The 22,211-nt window shown below is 37.4% G+C and overlaps 3 protein-coding genes across 3 annotated transcripts; all 3 read left to right on the forward strand.

The window, feature by feature from the left end:
* Positions 1-218: 218 nt before the first annotated feature.
* Positions 219-7,015, forward strand: LOC103945944 (translation initiation factor IF-2, chloroplastic). The gene is made up of 12 exons (XM_009356539.3): positions 219-2,347; positions 2,495-2,527; positions 2,746-2,859; positions 3,086-3,235; positions 3,378-3,476; positions 3,565-3,627; positions 3,706-3,861; positions 3,978-4,043; positions 4,866-5,102; positions 5,388-5,663; positions 5,793-5,981; positions 6,512-7,015. Exons 1-12 carry the CDS (start codon positions 803-805, stop codon positions 6,677-6,679), a joined length of 3,096 nt encoding a protein of 1,031 aa, XP_009354814.2. The 5' UTR covers positions 219-802; the 3' UTR covers positions 6,680-7,015.
* A 506-nt stretch (positions 7,016-7,521) lies between these two features.
* On the forward strand, positions 7,522-12,973 carry LOC103946060 (kinesin-like protein KIN-14Q). The gene is made up of 16 exons (XM_018647147.2): positions 7,522-7,837; positions 7,915-7,989; positions 8,157-8,240; positions 8,347-8,735; positions 8,829-9,039; positions 9,118-9,194; positions 9,275-9,374; positions 9,480-9,578; positions 9,666-9,842; positions 9,943-10,228; positions 10,662-10,823; positions 10,927-11,142; positions 11,235-11,272; positions 11,408-11,571; positions 11,699-11,824; positions 11,907-12,973. The coding sequence occupies exons 1-16, from the start codon at positions 7,765-7,767 to the stop codon at positions 12,771-12,773; spliced, it is 3,144 nt and encodes a 1,047-aa protein (XP_018502663.2). The 5' UTR covers positions 7,522-7,764; the 3' UTR covers positions 12,774-12,973.
* Positions 12,974-18,708: 5,735 nt separating this feature from the next.
* LOC103946061 (ankyrin repeat-containing protein ITN1-like) lies at positions 18,709-21,244 on the forward strand. The gene is made up of 3 exons (XM_018647146.2): positions 18,709-19,517; positions 19,740-20,260; positions 20,434-21,244. The coding sequence occupies exons 1-3, from the start codon at positions 18,884-18,886 to the stop codon at positions 21,106-21,108; spliced, it is 1,830 nt and encodes a 609-aa protein (XP_018502662.2). The 5' UTR covers positions 18,709-18,883; the 3' UTR covers positions 21,109-21,244.
* The last annotated feature ends 967 nt before the right edge of the window (positions 21,245-22,211 follow it).

Genomic DNA, 22,211 nt, shown 5'->3' on the forward strand with positions numbered 1-22,211 from the left:
CTTCAAAGTTAGTACAATAATTAATTCCTATTAAATTTTTTTTTTCTGAAATTCCTAATAATTGAAAATATTTTGAGAATTGAGAATTTAATAAAAAAATTCAAGAAATGTCAATAAAAAGGGGAAAAAAAAAGAAAAAAAAAAAGAAAAAAAAAAAAAAGGAAGAAATGAGAACCACCGGTTTTAGTTGGTACTGAAATTTCAGCGGCTTGGACGGTGCCAAAATCCCAACATACCCAACAGCGTCGTCTCTCGCACTGCCTTCGTTCCTCTTTGAGGCTTTGATATTATTATGCGTTTTACCGTCAAAGGCAAGGTTGCAGGAAAACTACAAATATTATGGGAGAGAGAGGATGGAATTAGAAAACGTTGCCTTATCGCAAATGTATTTTGATAGGTAAAGAAGCAGCCACACATATACACAACCACGACCACAACCTCAACCTCTCTCTGTCCTCACTCTCTTTCCCAACTTCCTGTTTACATACACACACCACCCTCTCTCTCTCCTCATTCTCTTTCTCTATCAGCCCAACAAACCCAAGTGCTGGAATTTCAATCATTGTTCTTGGAGGGAGGTAAAGCTGCTATCTTTCTCTACCAAGTGTTGGATTTTTGATTTGGGGTTCCATTTTTTTTGTGTGTTTTTTGTGTTGGGAACTATACTTTTGTTGTTAGTTGTTGAATTGGAGTATTGGGTATCTCGAATTTTGTTTAAATTGTAGTAGTTTCCATACAAGTTTACATTTTTGTGTGGGAGAGAGTTCAGAATATTTATGGGTGGTTGTGTTGTGGGGTCTCCATGCTAGTTCTGGTAGGAAGCATGCAGGGAACAATGGCTTCTTTGGTTTCCCTGGTTAGTTGGGGAGGTCTTACAATTGCGGGTTCATCCGAAAGGTCACGCTTGCTTGTTAGGAAAGTTTCTTTGCCTAAGACAAGTTTCAAGGGTAGTAGGAGATGGCATTGTCTAAGGTTATCCGTGTGTAAATATTCGGTCACAACTACTGATTTTGTTGCCGAGCAAGGCAATGAGGTATCCCTTGATTCTAACGACTATGGAGGAACTAAAGTTGTTTCTGATGCCAGTGCTGATTTTGTACTTAAGCCCAGTCCGAAGCCAGTATTGAAGTCCTCAGGGGGTTCCAGTACTGAACCCCTTTTAGGTATTGATGCGGCTGACTGGGACCCCTCAAGAATTAGTGGGGATTCAGATGAAGAAAACGAAGAAGAGAGAAATACGGTGATTGAATCGCTTGGAGAGGTTTTGGAGAAGGCTGAAAAGTTAGAAACTGCAAGAGTCGGTGAATTGGGTACTAAGATGGATAGTGGCTCTGTAAATAAACCTGCACCATCGAATGCAAGTGTTAATTTGCGAAATGCTAAACCAGTGGACACAGCAGCAACTAGTAAGTCTAAAACTTTGAAAAGTGTGTGGCGTAAAGGAGACACGGTTGCAACTGTGAAAAAGGTTGTAAAGGAATCACCTAAAGTTAGTAATACAATTCAGAATGAGGAGACAAAGACGGGAGGAGAGGTAAAGGTAGAGTCTCAACCCCGTGCTCCTTTAAGAACCCCTCGGCCCCCTTTGAGACCTCAACCAACATTACAAGCAAAGCCTTCTACAGCTCCTCCACCCACAGTGAAGAAACCTGTTGTGTTGAAGGATGTGGGGGCAGCTCCAAAGTCATCAGAGATTGATGAAGCTGATTCGTCCACAAAAACTAAAGAACGGAAGGGACCAATTTTGATTGACAAATTTGCTTCCAAAAAGGCAGTGGTTGATTCTGTGATTTCTCAAGCAGTTTTAGCTCCTTCAAAACCAGGAAAGGGCCCTTCCCCTGGAAAGGTCAAAGAAGGGTTTCGGAAGAAAGATGCAGCTGGACTACGGAGGCGGAAAGTTGCTGAGGATATTCTGGACGAAGATACGTCGGAACTCAATGTCTCTATTCCTGGAGCAGCAAGGAAAGGGAGGAAGTGGAATAAAGCAAGCAGGAAGGCAGCGAGACTTCAGGCTGAGAAAGAGGCGGCTCCTGTTAAAGTCGAAATTCTAGAGGTCAGTGAAGATGGTATGTTGGTAGACGATTTGGCGTTCCATTTGGCAACAACTGAATCCGAAATTCTTGGATATCTGTACTCTATGGGAATTAAGCCGGATGGGGTTCAAACTCTGGACAAAGATATGGTAAAGATGATTTGTAAAGAGTATGACGTGGAAGTTATAGATGTTGATCCTGTGAAGGTGGAAGAAATGGCAAGAAAGAAGGAAATACTTGATGAAGATGACCTAGACAAACTACAAGACAGACCTCCCGTCCTCACTATAATGGGTCATGTGGATCATGGCAAGGTAAGTGTCATTCATTTGTTTATATTTTCCTAGTCTGTTTTTTTGCATCCTCGTTTCTTTTGTAGTTCCTGTTGTTTATTTTATTTTATTCTATAATTTGTATTTATACTTCAGCATTTCTAATATTTTCTGTTGGTCACTTGGCAGACTACCCTGTTGGATCATATCCGGAAGAGCAAGGTAAACAGTACTGCTATAATACTCTAATTCCTCCTTTCAGTTTATTTTGAAATGACCTTAGTGTACATGATTTTGGATCTTCATTATTTTTGGTAAACTTAAACACTTAATTCAATGGTTTGGTAATAATATATTGAATGTCCACTTACAGTTTGGCATTGGTATTAAACTGTGGAGCTATGTGAAATTGGTGCTAATAAACTGGTATATATTCACAGGTTGCTGCCTCAGAGGCTGGTGGAATTACACAAGGAATTGGGGCATATAAGGTGCTTGTACCAATTGATGGAAAGTTGCGATCATGTGTTTTCCTTGATACTCCTGGACATGAGGTACAATCAGTTCCCTGTTGTTAACACTTGGAAAACTCTCTCTCTCTCTCTCTCTCTCTCTCTCTCTCTCTCTCTCTCTCTCTCTGCATTTAAGCACCTTGTTTTATCTTCATTTTTCTGGATTCGGGTTCTGTAACTTTCCTGCACTTTTATTTCCTTTAGATTTTTTGTTTTTTTTAAAAATTTTTAATTTCCTTTAGGTGATCTATTATATCCATTCCTGTAGGCATTTGGTGCAATGAGAGCTCGTGGAACAAGGGTGACAGACATTGCTATCATTGTAGTGGCAGCTGATGATGGAATCCGCCCGCAAACAAAAGAGGCCATAGCTCATGCTAAAGCTGCTGGAGTGCCAATTGTAATTGCTATAAATAAGGTATGCCAAACACAGCGGTAGTATTTTATTTGTTAAAACTTTTTATTAGAATAAAGAAAAAGGAAGAATTGATGTTTTGCTTGCATTTCACATGGCATCCCGATTTGTTGAATCTCAATTTTCTCTATTTTTATTGTACCAGATAGACAAGGATGGAGCTAATCCAGATCGAGTTATGCAAGAGCTTTCTTCTATCGGCCTAATGCCAGAGGACTGGGGTGGTGACATCCCAATGGTCCAGGTTGGTATTCATGCAGAGAAGTTGTGCTTGCATATTTCATTTATGTTTTAAACTCTTTCTGAGTGCTTTCCTGCATTGGTTTGAACAGATTAGTGCTCTTAAAGGGAAGAATATCGATGAGCTTTTGGAAACTGTTATGCTAGTTGCAGAGGTAAATTTGATGTCTATGGATGTTTACAAATTAGCTATTCTCCTTCTTGTATACTAACCATTTATATGATTGTTCTAGTTGCAAGATTTAAAGGCAAATCCTCATAGAAGTGCAAAAGGCTCAGTCATCGAGGCTGGTCTTCATAAATCTAAAGGACCTGTAGTTACACTTATAGTGCAAAATGGAACCCTCAAACAAGGGGACATAGTAGTTTGTGGAGGAGCATTTGGAAAGGTTGGTGGATAACAATTTCGAACATCTCTTTTACTTAGATCTAATCCACCTTTATGTGGCTCAAATGGCCACCCTTTTGACTAACATGAAGGACTCTTTGTAATCGCTATGGTCAGGTGCGTGCTTTGTTTGATGATGGTGGAAATCGTGTCGATGAAGCTGGACCCTCTATACCTGTTCAGGTTGTTGTTCATATTCTTCTTCTTGTACTTTTGATTTGATCTTCTTTAATTATTTTTCTGTTGTTTTAAGTGGTGGCTTAATTCAAAAGTAGATATTGAAATTTTGCGAGTTTGTTTGCAATTTAAGTGGATCAAGTAGACCCAAAATTCATTGTAGGGGTTCTAATTGGAGAATTACAAGGCGACATATGCGAGATACTTAAGTGATGTGATGGTGAAATTTTGCAAGTTTGGTTGCAATTGAAGTGGCAAACTAGTCAGCAACATTTTTGCAAGCACATTGAATGGTCAACTGTACCTGGGTTCCTTTCTAGTTTCTATTATAAAGACGCAACAGATAGGGCATTGGATATTCCAGATGCTGTGACAGCTTTTGGGTTGTAATCTCACGTAAATCAATATGGCTCTTGACATGCAAGTGTTTGCATTGGTACCTGTTCATTATTTGGGTTTTCCGTATGCTGTCACAGCAGTTATAATCTCGAGTTAATCAGTATGGCTCTTGACATGCAAGTGTTTGTATTGGTACATGTTACTCCTCTACTTGCCATTTTGCTGGCATTATGATTACTATAAGCAATTACATTTGACAAGATAAAACGGCACAGCTGTCTGTAATCGTTAATGTTTGTAACATAACTGTAAGCAGGTTTGATTTGGTACAGATTTCTCTGATCTTTAATGACATTATTCTTTAAACGTTGCTTCCACATATTCCTGGAATTCGTGAAAACTATATCTCCTTAATGTTTTATTATGCCCCCTTTGGTGCATGATACTAGTTTCACTGCCCTGAATGACAATCTCTTTGTTTTCTTGTAGGTTCTTGGATTAAACAATGTTCCTATTGCTGGTGATGAATTTGAAGTTGTCAGCTCCCTTGATATTGCACGTGAAAGGGCAGAGTTGCGTGCTGAGTCATTGCGAAATGAACGTATATCAGCCAAGGCTGGCGATGGCAGGGTTACTCTTTCTTCCTTAGCTTCTGCAGTCTCAGCAGGAAAGCTGTCGGGAATAGACTTGCACCAGCTAAATATTATTCTGAAGGTTGATCTTCAGGTATGCATATTCATCTAATTGTCATGAGTCAGTAATTAGTTTGGTAACTGGAGAGATTTTGCAGTGTACTGGGAGCACAGCCCGTTACACCAAGTGTTATAATTCAAATGGTTGGATACTTGAAAAATAAATTTCCAAATATTTGTATCATGACACTTGGTGTAGCAGGCTGTGTTCCCGCTACATTGAAAAATCTATCTGGTAACTGGTCCTTTGATAATCAGTGATTCAGTATTTATTTAAACTATACTGTAATTATACCATAAATTCCCCTATCATGTTTAGGGATCCATCGAGGCTGTCAGACAAGCCCTGCAGGTGCTTCCACAAGATAATGTCACCTTGAAATTTCTCTTGGAAACAACAGGCGATGTGAGCACCAGCGATATTGATCTTGCTGCTGCTAGCAAAGCTATAATTTTTGGATTCAATGTCAAAGTACCAGGATCTGTAAAAAGCTATGGAGATAACAAAGGGGTTGAGATTCGCCTATATAGAGTTATATATGAACTCATTGATGATGTACGAAATGCGATGGAAGGACTCCTAGAGCCTGTTGAGGTATCAATAAACTTAAGCACCTTATCTCTTTGGTTTTAATTTTATTGAAAGCGTTGAATTTTAGGGGATTAATGTTGTTGGAAATTTCAGACAGATTTACCTTTGACATTATTACTTGTGTATCAATAGGAACGAGTAACAATTGGATCAGCAGAAGTCCGGGCCATATTCAGCTCTGGTAGTGGTCGTGTTGCTGGATGCATGATAAATGAGGGAAAAGTTGTTAAAGGCTGTGGCGTGGAGGTCATTCGAAGGGGAAAAGTAGTACATGTTGGCCTTGTTGATTCATTGAAACGGGTCAAGGAAGTTGTGAAAGAGGTAATTTTTATAGCTTACTTTAATTGTATGGGTCATTTTGTCTAATTTATAGAAAATTGCAAAAAGGGGAGCGAGCAACCTAGTGTATGGGAATTGTAAAATAGATATACTTAAAAGTCACAGCCTAGAGCATGTTGCATACTTCCTGTCCTCTGGATCTGCGGCCAGCCTGGATTTCAAAGTACACAGATAGCTGAATGATAGAACCTTTAGCTTCAGTTGTGTTCGTTCTTCGTAGGCATGTATCTGCATTTCCACTGCGGCATAAAAGATTTAGTTCATGATACTATATATTGTACAAGTTAGTGAATACACGAAAACTAATAATTAATTTTGATCAAAGTACATAGTCGGTGTCAAACTTTAGCTTTGACAGAGGTTTTCTTTCTTGTTTTTACAATTTTGTTTTTGGCGTTTCTTTAAGTTGGCTCAGATTTCGTGGTGATCCCACGTTTAGAATTCTTTTGGTACTTGGCATGTGCTTTAATGTCTTCTGTTGGTGATGAGCTATATTTTCTCCTCTTGGCTAGGTAAATGCTGGACTAGAGTGTGGAATTGGGGTGGAAGACTACGACGACTGGGAGGAAGGAGATAGCCTTGTGTTCTTCAACACAGTTCAAAAGAAGCGGACTCTTGAAGAGGCGTCCGCTTCAATGGCAGCTGCAGTGGAAGGAACAGGAAGAAAGGTGCAAAATTGAAGAATCCTCTTTTGCGCATGTTTTGACGGAAGCAAAATACGATCACCCTCAGCCCGGCATACCACTATGATCGGCGCCTCGACTGGTTTGCATCGGTCAGTACCCGCACATGCGTTTAATTTGAGTGTGAGGTGCTAAGAATCTGATGCGAAGATGAATGTACCCTTGTGTTGTATGGTATTACACTGTATATAATTCATACAATGTAGACTTGATCTTGTTTTGTAAAGAGGGAAAGGGACATTCATCAAGTTCCTTGTAGTTCCAATTTGGGGAAGAAGGGCACTTGTAACACAACATTAAAGTTTCAGAAAAAAGTCACAAAATTCTTTATGACGATCTGGCCTTGATGCATCATCTCATCTCACTTTGAAAATGTCATCTTGCACCCTTCTGTTATACAAAATTTCCCTTGTAATGCACCTTAATATTTTTGGAGTACTAACAACGTTATTTCAAACAATATATATGATTAGAGTTGATGAATATATTGTACAATTCTTTTGCTGTGTCAAATTTGTATTTAATGAGTAACATATGACGATGGAAATGTGGGTTAAATTAGTTAATCAGAACAAAGTGCTAATTTTTTGCACTCGAGTTTGAATATCTCTGACAATCGATTGGGAGTAATTTGAATAGTTTATATGGATATGATTCTAATTTCGTACATTATAAAAAGATCAAGCCAAAAATACAAAGAATCAAAGGATCCGAAAACAACTTAGGAAAAATCAAAGGGACTTGACAAAAGATAAAAGTGCCACGTGGGAGAAGCTACAGTCCAGAAAAGCTATGATCACCTACGCTCGTTCCCCGGCCAAGAAATTTCAAAATTCGAAAAAAGCCAACGGTCGTTCGACTCTCATTTGCCTCCGAAAAAGCGTAACGCAGAGAGATTGAATGGGCCAACGAGATTAACGCCTTTCTCTTCTTTCCTTCGGTGTTCGTTAGATTCAAATTTCCCACTTACCTTTTTGGGGTTCGCCGATAAAGATTCATCATCGCCATCATCATAGTCGTTGATTAATTCATTTCAAAACGACGGCGGTTTGAGCAGCAGAACATTCGGCATTTATCAATTAATGGAGGAGCAGGACCAGTGCGACTCTCCTCGGAACAGCTCCACTGCCGCCACCAACAACTCTCCCTCTGACTGTAAGTCCGAGATTTCAGTTTCATGAGTGGTTGTATAATTACTTGATGTTGATTGCCTCTCTTTTGTGCTTTGGCAGACAATTGGCTTTGCTCGCAGTTGCAGCGCTTGACAATGGTGGATCCTGATTATCACGATGCGGATGCAAATGAAGGTAATTTCATGAGAAAAGAACCAGACTTTTACTTCTTTTTTGGTTTCTCAGTATTCGATTTGTGTTCTCTCTGAATCCCAATTGCGGGAATTGAATTATGAGTCTATTTGTGGATTTGGATCTGCTTAGGATCAGTCAGGTGTAGTGATTCGGTTTCTTGATTTCAGTCGGTGCAGATTGCTCTCAGGAAAATTCTGAGAGCTCGGGAGTCGTTAGTACGCCAAAATCCAGGGACCCAGTTTCAAATGATGGTAAATTGGAGTAGCCTTTCCTTTTTACTATCAGTAAATTTAGCCAGAATTCTTGGATTTGACTTCAGAGTTTTCTAGAATTTGATTATCTTACTTGTTTTTTCAGGCCGGTCAATGGTGGGGTTTTCGCTTACTTCTCCTGATTTGGTGATCTGTGCTGGGTCACCCGATTTACCCCAAACGAGCTATGGAGATTCCCCTGAGTTCTTGGAAAGCAAGTTCCATCAAAAGATGGATTCTTCTATTGAGCTCTCTTTTGAGAATGGAATCGATGAGTCTCAAGTAACAGATACCCATAAGACTCCAACTGTGAAGTTCTCCACCACATTGTGCCAAACTTTTAGGGAAGATTTGTCACCTGAAGCTTCATTCGAGCTTCTTCCGCCTCTGGCGCAAAATGACAAGTTAGAGGAAGCTTCCCTTCCCAATACGAGCAACAACAGAGGCTGCACTGATGCTTTCCTGAGCAGCGTGGCAGAATGTGGATCACCAAAGGTAAAGCTTCTTAAACACTCTCACTTTCGATATAGTTTAGCAGCAAAATAAATTAGGATATTTAGATCTTCTGTGCAAATCATTTCATTACAGGATACAGGTAATACCGACGGAGAAGGAGACTATCATAAGCTGCTAATATGTTATGAGAAACAGAAGAAGGAATTACAAGAGATGAGGAGTGCATTGGAGGAGTTGAAAAAGCAAAACTATTCCAAGAGTAGAGAATGCCAAGAAGCTTGCAGTTCTTTAAAGGAACTCCAAAACGAACTCATGCGCAAGTCTATGCATGTTGGATCTTTGGGTATAGTAATAGTATTCTGTGCCTCTTAACCGTTTGAACCATCTGCAAACATGGTACATTGATGCTTGCCCATTGCAGCTTTCGCCATCGAGGGACAAGTGAAAGAAAAGAGCAGATGGTTTTCGTCATTGAGAGATTTGACAAGAAAACTTAAGGTACGAAGCTGTAAATAACAAGATGCCTTTTGACTACACTGGATATCATTGCAGTGATTTGAAAAAGTTTGATTCAACAGATCATGAAAATGGACCACATCAAGCTATCAGAGGAGGCTTTGGCATATAAGAAGTGCCTTGAAGATATGAATGAAATGAGGTCTACCATTCGTTCCACTTGTAAGTTAGACGTGCCCATGCGTTCCAGGTGATGACATTTTTTAATTTCAAGATAAGATATTTGTTTTGGTTTTTCTGACTCTGGCTGTTTTACGTTTGCAATAGTAAATCAGCAAGTAAATTTGCATAATGATCTGAAGACTAAGTTTATTGAAGGGGCCAAAGAACGGAAGGAACTCTACAACAAGGTGCTAGAGTTGAAAGGTTAGGAGTTGGCTATATTTAGTTGAAGAGGTCTAAAAGGGTATGAAATAGAAGGGGATTTCTGACATTAATTTTTCTCGCTTGTAGGAAACATAAGGGTCTTTTGCCGTTGCAGGCCTCTAAACACCGAGGAAGTTGCAGCAGGAGCTGCAATGGCTATTGAATTTGAATCTGCTAAAGATGGTGAGCTCAGTGTCAAATCAAATGGGGTCACCAGAAAGACGTTCAAGTTTGATGCTGTATTTGGTCCTCAAGCAGAACAAGGTATACAAACAATAATATACATGATTTTTGTTTGGTATATCTATAGAAGTACAAAAGCTCCATACAGTAATATGTTTCCTTTTTTCTTTGTCCTATTTAGTTGATGTTTTCGAAGACACGGCTCCATTTGCAACATCGGTTTTAGATGGGTACAATGTGTGCATATTCGCATATGGGCAGACCGGAAGTGGAAAAACCTTTACAATGGAGGGGACAGAAGAAGCTCGAGGAGTCAATTTTAGGACTCTTCAGGAATTGTTTCGTATAATTAGAGAGCGAAAAAAGTTACATCGATATGATGTATCAGTTAGCGTTTTAGAAGTCTACAACGAGCAGATACGAGATTTACTAGTTTCAGGGAATCAGCCAGGAACAGCTGCCAAAAGGTAAGATCCTTACCCATCGTTCTTCTTTTTCCTCCTTCCAAATCTGGTGAAAGATCCTTTTACTACTGTATATTCCTTGATATGTGGTTTCTTCTAAATTCGTGTGTTGAAGGAAAGTCATTTATCATAATTAGACATGCTTTTATTTTTTCATAAAATTCCACCCATTTAGCTTGCATTTAAAATATCACCGTGCGGTTGATTTTCTACATCTTAAAAGTGGGAAATCTTTCTATTTCCATTTCTTAACATTCGGTTTTTCTAATGTGATGATTCGCTATGCATGTCAAGTTTTTATATTCATTTCTCCTCACACCCGTTGATACTTTCAGTTCAGTTCTCTTGATGTTCCATGTCTTCGAGTGCGAAGGATGGTACGTTATGGGATCATTTCAAGATAATAGCATCTCACAGTATTGCGATAATTTTGTAGGCTAGAAATAAGACAAGTCGGTGAGGGGATACATCATGTTCCAGGTCTGGTTGAGGCACATGTAAACAACATGAGTGAAGTCTGGGAAGTTTTGCGAACTGGCAGTAATGCAAGGGCTGTTGGCTCAACCAATGCCAACGAGCATAGTAGCCGGTCACATTGGTCTGTCTATCTTGGTTACAGTCAAATTAGTTCTAATTTGTGTCAAATAGGCTCTGGAACAAGATCGATTGCTAAATGTTCGAGTGGTCCTCTCTAAATGCAGCATACACTGTGTAATGGTGAAGGGAGAGAATTTGTTGAATGGGGAATGCACAAGAAGTAAGCTCTGGTTGGTGGATCTAGCCGGGAGTGAGCGTGTAGCGAAGACAGAAGTGCAAGGAGAACGACTCAAGGAAACTCAAAACATAAATAGATCTCTGTCTTCCCTTGGTGATGTCATATCTGCACTTGCAACTAAAAGCTCACACATACCTTTCAGGTTAATGAATAGCTCTTTGTTTATGTTGGCCAAGTTGCCACATTATGCATTCAGCTATTACTTTCTTATACTAAATTATGTCTTCTGTACAGGAACTCGAAGCTTACTCACTTGCTTCAAGACTCTCTAGGTACTTCATTTGGATCACAGAAGAATCGACAATTCTTATTCTGAGTTGTTTAATATTCCAAGTTCATATTTTTTTATTCTCTGGTTTCTTGGATGAATTAAACGTAAAACTAATGAATATTATTCGTTGTTTCAGGAGGAGACTCGAAGACACTCATGTTTGTTCAGATAAGTCCTAATGAAAATGATGTGAGCGAGACACTTTGCTCACTGAACTTTGCAAGTAGAGTGCGAGGGATAGAGTTGGGTCCGGCAAAGAGGCAACTGGACACTACTGAAATTTTGAGATACAAACAGACGGTAATTTACTGTGCTTGACGCTAATGCAGATTCCAGATTTTGTTTAAAACCTTGACATTTTGCTACCATTGTGATTGAATAATTCTTCTCTTAAATTTCTAACAATCTCGGATCCTTGGTATGCTAGTTTGAGAAAACCAAGCTAGACGCCAAGAGCAAAGATGTACAGATCAGGAAGATGGAGGAAACAGTTCATGGATTAGAACTGAAGATAAAAGAAAGAGACCTGAAGAATAAAAACCTGCAAGACAAGGTATTGTATACAAAAGGTCCCTTTTTCAGTTTATATTCATCAAGTATAAGAGTTTCAGGTACTAATGTAGTGCATTTTTCAGGTAAAAGAATTGGAAGCACAACTTTTAATCGAGAGAAAGCTGGCACGTCAGCATGTTGACACAAAGATAGCCGAGCAACACCAGCAGCAAGTCAAACATCAACAAGATGAGCAATCTATTGCACCCACAAGGCCACCGTTTACAAACCGACCATTAGCAAGTCACAAGATCCTCAATGAAACAGGCAGTGCATTGGGAAAAGATCAAGTAAACCCTCTCCAACCATTAACGGAGAAGACCAACAACAAACCCTCAGCACCCTTTTTTCATACATCGGATGGTTTTGTCAAGCATGTTGATGCTACAGAGAAAGAAAACAACCCCGAAATGGCTGAACAGTTTCTTGTTCCAAAGAAAACCGGAAGAGCCTCTATTTGTCCAACATTTCAGCGGATTCCAGTAACCGCAGCTCCAAGGCGCAACTCCCTAATCCCACTCCCAAGTGTACCACTCCGTGTCCAATCCCCACCACCTGCATTACCATTGGCACCCATAGCATGCGATGCTGCTAAGAAAGTTGATCCGGATGTGCCTGAGACTGACTGCATGCCAGAACAGACACCTTGTAGCAGTCCTAAAGTCATCAGAAATGGCGGGAAAAAGCTAAACAGCATAGTGAGAAGAAGCCTCCAAAAGAAAATCCAGATAAAGTCCCCAATGCCGCCGCACATGAGAAAAGGCGTGAATGTAGGGATGGAGAAGGTTAGAGTCTCCATTGGAAGCCGAGGGAGGATGGCGCACAGGGTGTTGCTAGGAAATGGCAGAAGGGCCGGAACTAAAGAAAGCCAGAAGCCTATTAGTCATAGGGAAAAGGAGAGGGGGTGGAATATAATTGGTACAGCAGCGAGAACTGCTACTAAAAGCTGATGACGATGCATGTACTTCATTCGGTTAAGGTGTGAGCATAGAGGTTATATTCTTGTAGCCTGCAGGCATGGAGAGGGAGGGGAGAGGGGTCACCTATTGTGGGTCGTGCTAATCATTTGTTTATTTACTAATGTACAGAACTTACGATTATGTTTGAGAATGTCAATGGTGTGTGCTTTGTGGAGACACCTGATTAAGCACTGGTTTGGGACTTGCTTAACTTAAAGTAGAGGTGGGAAAAAAAGCCGGGCTCCAATTTGTGTTTGGTAACTCAAGCAAGCCCAAGCCGAAAAGCGGAAGCCCTAGCAGTTCTCAGCTGCTTTCGAAAACCAATTTTTTTTATTTTTATAAAGTTTTAACGAAACACTTTAGGTACTGTTCATTTTTAACGAACAATCATATTTTTACCCTTCTCTAGTCCTAATCACTATACCTTTATTTGTTATTTTTCATTAAAACTAAGTTTTTTTAAACTTTTCGTTAGTTTTTCTTTTTTTGTATCATCAAAACATGGGTTAACAGTAGTCATTAATGAAATTTTGAATATGGCAATCCTACACCCCTCATCTCCCAGACTCACAACTCGATCTCTCCCTCCCTCGTCTCTCACTCGAGAAATCAATGGTCGCCAGATTCAATCAAAATTGAAAGAGGCACAAATCCTATCAATGAAAGAGGCATAAATTCAATCAAAATTGAAAGACAATACAACCCTAGGAATCTTATCGATACAAGTAAAAAAAAAAAAAGTCGTCTCGTCTAAGAATTCTTCAATGTAACAGTTTTGAAATCAATCCAATCGCGATTAGTATTAACGTGACACATAAGCCATTATTTAATGAAGCATAATTATTTGGAGACTTGGTCGTCTGTCTTAAATTTTGTTTAAGCTGGCTAAGTGCAGCTGCAAAGAAATGATGGAAGTTGGAGTAGTTGACCAAAGAAAAAAAAGTCTTGAGTTTGAATTACGCATCCCCACTCCACAATTTAATACGAGGGGTAATACTAAATATATTAAATTTAGTTTACTTACCATTAGTCTGACACCAACCCAATTGATGTTTGGGTGCCTGAACCAAACATTGTGAGAATATTGTGCTTATATGAGAGATCCCTAAACCAAACATTATTTGAAGTTATTTGAAGAAGTGTCCAACTTGACCAAAGGATGTTTATTTTAATTTTAGCACTTGATTCGATTGGACGACATATATAAAAATAACAGAGAAAGTAAGGGACACATAGCTCATGGAACTAGTAGAGGAAGTAATTAAAAGATTGCGGTTCTTTGCTTTATTATTATTTTTTGAATGGAATTTTTTTTTTCCCTTCCAAATTAAAGCCAGTTTTATATTCGTTGTTGGACAACGAATTGAGATTTTAGAAGCAAAGTTGTTGAATAATCCTTTGCTTAGACTTTTAATTATGGTGAATTCGTTAAGCATAATTGTGTTGTAGCTGTAGCCAATTTAATTAGCGTCTGCAATAGCCAATTTAATTACCCTAATTACTGGAAAGAATTGAATCCTTGAAAAGGAAGCTCACCACTACTGTCATAGGGCTTGAATACAGAGGGCTTCAGAGGCGGCAAACAAAGCCTCAAAAAACGAAAAACCAGGGTCTCCTAATACTGAAGACAAAACCAAATTAAACACCCACATGTTGAACAAGAGGCTATTTCATCAGAGACAGAGAATACAAACAGGAAAGAGTTGCATACCCAATTTACATAGGCTGTTTATGTTCTATTGATATATCAATTAATTAGTCTTACAGTAAGTATCTTTCAATTGGAGAAAACCATTTTTGGTAATTAGAGTGTGAAGACATATCACGGGTTAAACTATCTATGAGTTGAAACAGCTAAAACAACTTAGATTAATTTGTAGGCGAAGTCTGGCTTCTAAATTCCTAGGTCCCAACTATGCTTACTTGATAGTTGATACTGCTCATTTGATCCTTAGATTAGTTTGTAGGCAAAGTTTGGCTTCTAAATTCTCAGGTCCCAGCTAAGCTTACTTGATACTACTGCTTTGATCCTTAAATTAATTTGTATGCCAAGTATGACTTCTAACTCCCAGCTAGGTTTACTTGATAATGCTCCTTTGATCTTTAGATTAATGTGCTATGAAAAATATAGTAAATATAACATTACTCAGTTAATAAAAATCAATAAGTATCATAACATGTCAACTTGCTAGTATTAAAAAAATGGTAATAAAATATTTTTCTTTGCAGAAGACATGTATTTTTTTCTTTTCTTACTTTGATTAATATTGTCAAGTATTTCTAAATTTAAATTTGTTATCATATCGATCAATAAGCATACATCAATAAACTAAAAGAACTGTTATTAGCATTCCAAATTATCATCTTCTCCAAGATGTATTTTTTTTCTTCTAATTATAGAAAGTTATCTTTTTTCCTTTGAAAGCCACTTAATACCGCGGTTTAGTGGTATTCCTCTTCACTTGTAAGTGAGAGGTCCTAGGTTCGATTCTCACTAAAGGCGAGTTTGACAACATTATTGTTAGCCCATTGTGAGACTAAGTCCACCCCCTTAGTAAGATAATATCGTTTGTTTAAAAAAAATATTATAGAAAGTTTGGAATGCAAAATGAGATTTTTGAAGTGTCAATAACAACGCCCTAAATAAAGGACAACTTCATTAAAAACATTTTAAAAATCCCCGCTTAGCGTCTTGCCGAGCAAGGACCAAGCTGTTTTTTCACTGCACAAAGCAGGCAATACGAAAAGAATCCAAAGCTGATGACAAACGCTGGGATTGAAAGGATAAATTCGTCTTTTTGTTGTACATACAGGAAATAAAATAACAAAACACAAGGGAATTGGAGGGCAGAACAATCCGTACACTATTAATGAACAATACTTTTTTGCTTGGATTTTAGTATAGGTATGATATAACAAGATCCTCGGAGGAGATGGATCCCTTGTTTCAATGTTTTTGGAAGGGGCAGTGCCACTTGAGCAATTATAAAAATAAAAAATAAAAAAGTTCTTTTTTGCCAAAATGGTCCCTCATGTTAGCATAACTAACTTTGATCCATAAAATTTGAAATTAATAGATGTGTCTGAGTTTGTCTACTATCAATCATTTTGATCATTCGGTGAAAAATATCCATTAAATAAGGATAAAATGACAAAAATACGTTCATTTTTTGTCAAATAATTTTGGCCCATTGTTTATTATTGAGCGTATTTTTGTCATTTTAGTAGACTTACTTGATACTGTTGCTTTGGTTCTTAAATTAATTTATACGCAAAGTATGGCTTCTAACTCCTATCTGGGCTTACTTGATACTGCTCATTTGATCCTTAGATTAATTTGTAGGCAAAGTCTGGCTTCTAAATTCCTATCCTAGCTAAGCTTACTTGATACTACTGCTTTGATCTTTACATTAATGTGATATGAAAAATAAGATAAGCGTAACATTACTCAATTAATAAAAATAAATAAGTATTATAACATGTAAACTTGCTATTATTAAAAAAATGCTAATAACATATTTTTCTTTGCAAAAGACAGGTTTTATTTTTTACTACTTTGATTAATATTGTCAAGTATTTCTAAACTTAGATTTGTTACCATGTCGATCAATAAATGTATACCAATAAAATAAGAGAACTATTATTAGTACTCTAAATTATCATCTTCTCACAAATGTACATTTTTCTTCTAATTATAGAAACTTTTCTTTTTCCTTTGAAAGCCACTTAGTACTGTAGTTTAGTGATATTCCTCTTTACTTGTAAGTGAGAGGTCTTATGTTCGATTCTCACTAAAGGCGAGTTTGACAACATTATTGCTAGCCCATTGTGAGGCTAAGCATACCCCCTTAGTGAGATAATATTGTTTGTTCACCAAAAAAAAAAAAAAAAATTATAGAAAGTTTGGAATGCAAAATGAGATTTTTAAAGTGTCAATGACAATGCCCTAAAATAAAAGACAACTTCATATTAAAAACATTCTAAAAATCCCTACCTAGAGTAAGGACCAAGCAATCATTTCACTGTACAAAGCAGGCAATACGAAAAGAATCCAAAGCTGATGACAGACGCTAGGACTGAAAGGATAAATTCTTCTTTTTTCTGTACAAACAGGAAATAAAATAACAAAACACAAAGGAATTGGAGAGCAGAACAGTTTGTACACTGTTAATGAACAATGCTTTTTTGCTTGGGTTTTAGTTTAGGTACAATATAACAAGATCCTCAGAGGAAATGAATCTCTTGTTTCGATGTTTTTGGAAGGGTAGTGCCACTTGAGCAATTATAAAAATGTTTTTTTTTACCCCAAAATGATCCCTCAAGTTAGCATAACTAACTTTGATCCATGAAATTTGAAATTAATAAAAGTGATCTTGAGTTTGTCTACCATAAATCATTTTGGTCATTTCGGAAAAAATCTCCACTAAATAAGGATAAAATGATAAAAATACCCTCATTTTTTGTCAAATAATTTTGGCCCATTATTTATTATTGGGACTATTTTTGTCATTTAAGTCGACTTACTTGATACTGTTTCTTTGATCCTTAAATTAATTTGTACGCAAAGTATGGCTTCTAACTCCTAGCTAGGCTTAGTTGATACTGCTCATTTGATCCTTAGATTAATTTGTAGGCAAAGTCTGGCTTGTAAATTCCGAGGTCCCAGCTAGGCTTACTTGATACTGCTCATTTGATCTTTAGATTAATTTGTAAGGAAAACTAATGAAAAGGGCTTGAAAACTTTGAGTTTTAATGATAAGGACAAAATAAAGGGTAATGGCTTCTAAATTCCTAGGTCCCAGCTAAGCTTACTTGATACGGTTGCCTTGATCCTTAAATTAATTTGTACGCCAAGTATGGCTTCTAACTCCCAGCTAGGCTTACTTGATACTGGTCCTCTTGATACTGCTCCTTTGATCTTTAGATTAATGTGATACGAAAACTATGGTAAGTGTAACTTTACTCAATTAATAAAAATGAATAATTATCATAACATGTCAATTTGCTATTATTAAAAAAATGGTAATAACATATTTTTCTTTGCAAAAGACAAGGTTTTTTTTCATATATATATATTTTTAATTTTTTTATTATTATTTTTAATTTATTAATATTATCAAGTATTTCTAAATCTAGATTTGTTACCATGTCTCAATAAGCGTACATTAATAAAATAATAGAACTATTATTAGCACTCTAAATTATCATCTTCTCACAAACGTATTTTTTTTTCTTTTAATTATAGAAAGTTTTCTTTTTCCTTTGAAATTCACTTAATACTGTAGTTTAGTGGTATTCCTCTTCATTTGTAAGTGAGAGGTCTTAGGTTTGATTCTCACTAAAAGCGAGTTTGAACAACATTATTGCTAGCTCATTGTGAGGCTAAGCCCACCCCTTAGTGAGATAATATCGTTTGTTCAAAAAGTCACTGTCTCGATTAATGCCTAGATGTTTGAAATTAAGAAAGGGCATTTAGACCGTCTAGGCACCCGTCTAGGTGTCAACTCACTTAGAGAGAAAATAGATAACTTTCATTTTGCATTTTTTTCTTCAATAAATTGTAAGAGACTTGTTGAATACTTAAATGAAATGAACACATATTATATGCTTGTTCTCCAGGTTTTGATTATGTTCTCATACTTCATAATTTATATGTCATTCTATTTTGTTGTTTATGATAAAATTATATATATTTTAAGCATAAACACACTTATTTACACGAAATATAATGAATTTACTTAATTCTGCCTAAACGATATGCCCCGTCTAACCGTCTAGGCGCTATGCTCTATCCTACCGCCCGACTAGCACCTAACATCTTTTAGAATCTTAATTAAAAATGAGCAAATTATCTGTTTATAAGCATTATATGATATCTTATCGTTGACTTTTAGTATATCTATATATATACCTGCTTGTCATGTAATTGGCAATATTAGCATTTAGGAATTGCCGGTCGCCTCCTATAAGTGATCACACATTGTTCACAAATCCTCCATTGCAATTTGCGTTGTGCTTTTATTTCAACTTCGTACTTTATAGGAAATCTGAGAGAGAGAGAGAGAGAGAGAGAGAGAGAGAGAGAGAGAGAGAAGGAAGGCATGAATCCTTCTCTTTATGAAGCAGCTGCAACTGGCGATGTTGGCTTCTTGGAAAAAATTAGAGACGGTCGTCTAACAGCTGATCTCTTTCAGAAAACACCTGAAGAGAACAATATTCTTCACATTGCAGCTGAATTCAAGCAAATAAACTTCATCAAAGAAGTGAAAATACATCATGAATCTCCCCGGTTTTGGGCCACCAACAAGAACGGCGAAACTCCTCTACATGTTGCTGCGAGAGTAGGATGTGATGAAGTAGTAAAGTTCCTCATTGACCACACAATATCGCTACCTATTGAAGGAGTTGATTCAGAAGAGGTACCAATTGACGGTGAGGCTTACAAAAAGCTACTCTGGATGACTAATTTGGAAATGGATACAGCTTTGCATGTTGCTGTTCGATACGATCATGCTGGAGTAGTGAAGCTTTTGATGAGAGCTGATCCTGAATTGTGCTGTTCATGTTACAGCATCAAGGAATCACCCTTGTTCCTTGCCGTTAGAGCCGGGTCTACCAGCATTGCCGATTATATTTTAAACGAGACTCCCACTCATATATCTCCTTCTTTTCAGGGAACAAATGGTGTGACAGCTTTGCACGCAGCAGCCACTCGAAAATACTTCGCCGACAAAGGTAATTAACTTCATGACATTGCTTGTTACTAGACCCTTCTTATGCATGGAATCCCATCGACATATAACTGGAGCATGATCCACAAAACTGAGATATGAATCTCAGTCCAGCTACAGCTAAGCAAGGTCCTTCTTAGGAGACTTTTTAGTTGGTATGCCTTATTTCATGTTTATACTTGATTCCACAGAAAAATTTCTAATTTTTTGCATATCAACATTGTAGGAATTGTGGAATCTATGGTTTCCAGAAATCCTGGGATAATCAAAGAAGTTGATGAAATAGGGTGGACTCCATTACACTACGCATCACTGAAAGGGAACCTTATAGCAGCTAAACTACTGATTCAAAATTCTAACTCTGCTTGTTACATCCCAGACAAACTTGGAATGTCAGCTCTCCACGTTGCGGCATATGCAGGGCATACCAAAATAATTGATGAGTTGATTCAACGTTGTCCTGATATTTGCAATTGTGTCACTCAGAAAGGCCAAACAGCTCTACATGCAGCAGTTTTAGGCGAAAAAATAGATGTTGTGAAGTACATTTTGAAAACGCCTAAGCTTGCGATACTTATAAACAAAGCAGATAAGGATGGAAACACTCCTTGGCATCTAGCTGCTATTCGCAAAAATAGTAAAATTGTTGCTATTTTAAGGAGAGACAGTAGGTTGAACAGAACTGCTATCAATAAAAATTTTTTGCAAGTTAGCGACATTTTGCTCGCCAATAACACGGGAAGAAAGGTATGCAAATCTTTTATTTATTTCCCTTGGATTTCAACTTTGAACTCTCTATTTTCTTTTCTTATATTGGAGAGAATCAAAGGCAGAACATATCTTAATCCAAATTCGTTACCTTTTTGTTTTTAAGTCCTGTATATGTTTATTAAAAGTGTAGTACTTTATTTATGTTTTAGGAAATCATAAAAAGTCGCAATGTTCACCACCTGGGAGACATTGTCGTTCCTGTGCCATATTTTCAACAAGAAATGAAGCAGGAGTTCAAGAAATTTGAATCCCAAGAGGAGATCAGTACGTCTGAGACGCTAGTCAATACTACAAATACGAGAGAAAACTTGCAGGCTTATTCGAATCCGACCTTCAATAAAAATGATGGGAAACTTGTGGTGGCGACGGTCATTGCAACCGTTACATTTACAGCCCTTATCAACCCGCCTGGAGGGTTTAAAGAAGATGGAACATCAGTTTTAAGAGAAAAAGCAGCTTACAAAATATTTTCGGGTTTTAACGGGCTATCCTTCGTACTCTCAGTGTTTGCGATATATAATGAATCCAGTCCGATATCTGTCCTATCCACCCATCTGCCAACACCCGCGAGTCTTATTAATTATTCCATTGCTGGAATGGTGATAGCATTTTGGGCAGCCCAGATAGCAGTGGAACCCAAGCGGCCCGGGCAAAGTACGGTTAAATATTTTTGGTATGGTGGCGACGAAACCGTTGTTTCTAATGCGCTCCAGCTTATTTGTGTAATTATAATCACACTAGTTAGCATCTCGGTTGCGAAGCCTCTATTTCAAATAATCATGAGGAAAAGAAGGATCCACGACTTCGAGAACCACGTAATTTAATGGCTCCTGGAAGTTATAAGTAATTGGTATTTATGGAAATGTTGGGGGTTGTTTGATTTCAATTTAAAAATAATTTATACTTTTCGACAATGATGAATGTAACTATATTACTTTCCAATTTTCTATTACATTGATCGTCGTTACCATTCCAAAATTAGTGGAATCAAGAAATATAATCCTATAAAAAATAACTAGACAACTGTAAAAAACGGCCGTTCACAATATTGTTGTGCTTAAGTGTGTCGTAATTTAAAGTTAATTCACAATGGTTTTTCACCGTCATACATATTTGTATCTCACAACGGCTATTATCAAACAACCTTTGTGTATTTTTGTCGTGTATTACATATATCCATCACTTTATAACGTTTGGTATAGTGTTAGACGATGGCGTTTAGCTTAAAGGTGTCGTATAAGTACTACTTGTGGCGTTTGTCTCGTCCCAAGTCTTACACCACTTGCACCTGAGATCTGTCCATGGTCAAGTAATTATGGGAGGGTTATAAATTATAATCACTTAAGCACATTGGAAGTGCTTCTGCGTGAAATGAATTATATTAAGAAATGTAGAAACGATGCTATGCAAAAGGGTTGAGAAATACTTGGAGTCTAACATTACTCATTAGACTAAACTTCAGAATTCCTTCCTAAATTTGTATCCGTGTTTAGAATTCATTTGTGAACTAAAACTTTGTCAATTTACATCCTTAAATGTAACAAAACGTTCACCATTGGTCCGTTTGATCAGCACCATCAAACTTTTGGTCTTAAAAGACAATGTGCCACCCACGTGAGCTGTTTTCTTGGGGTATATCGGGCAACAAGAGGAAAATCACCTAATAGTGCGATATTTTCTATCAGAAAACACCTATTAAAGACCTTCATATTAAGCTGAATAACTGTTGTTAAGGAGGACATACCGTGTGAGTTATAAAAGATTCTACACTTCCATAACCAGTAAGTTTTTTATCTTATTTTTGCTAACGCCAATGCATGAAATTGAAGTTGAAGGTCATAGGAAATTGAAGTTAAAAGTCACAAACCGTGTGAGATTTTTAACATAACCGCGGGTTTCTTTGGCTACTTCTTAATTTGATAATTGA

Source organism: the organism of the source record quoted next, unplaced genomic scaffold, assembly GCF_019419815.1.
Source record: "Pyrus x bretschneideri cultivar Hongxiangsu unplaced genomic scaffold, Pyrus_bretschneideri_v1 Contig50, whole genome shotgun sequence".
Classification (NCBI taxonomy): Eukaryota; Viridiplantae; Streptophyta; class Magnoliopsida; order Rosales; family Rosaceae; genus Pyrus; species Pyrus x bretschneideri.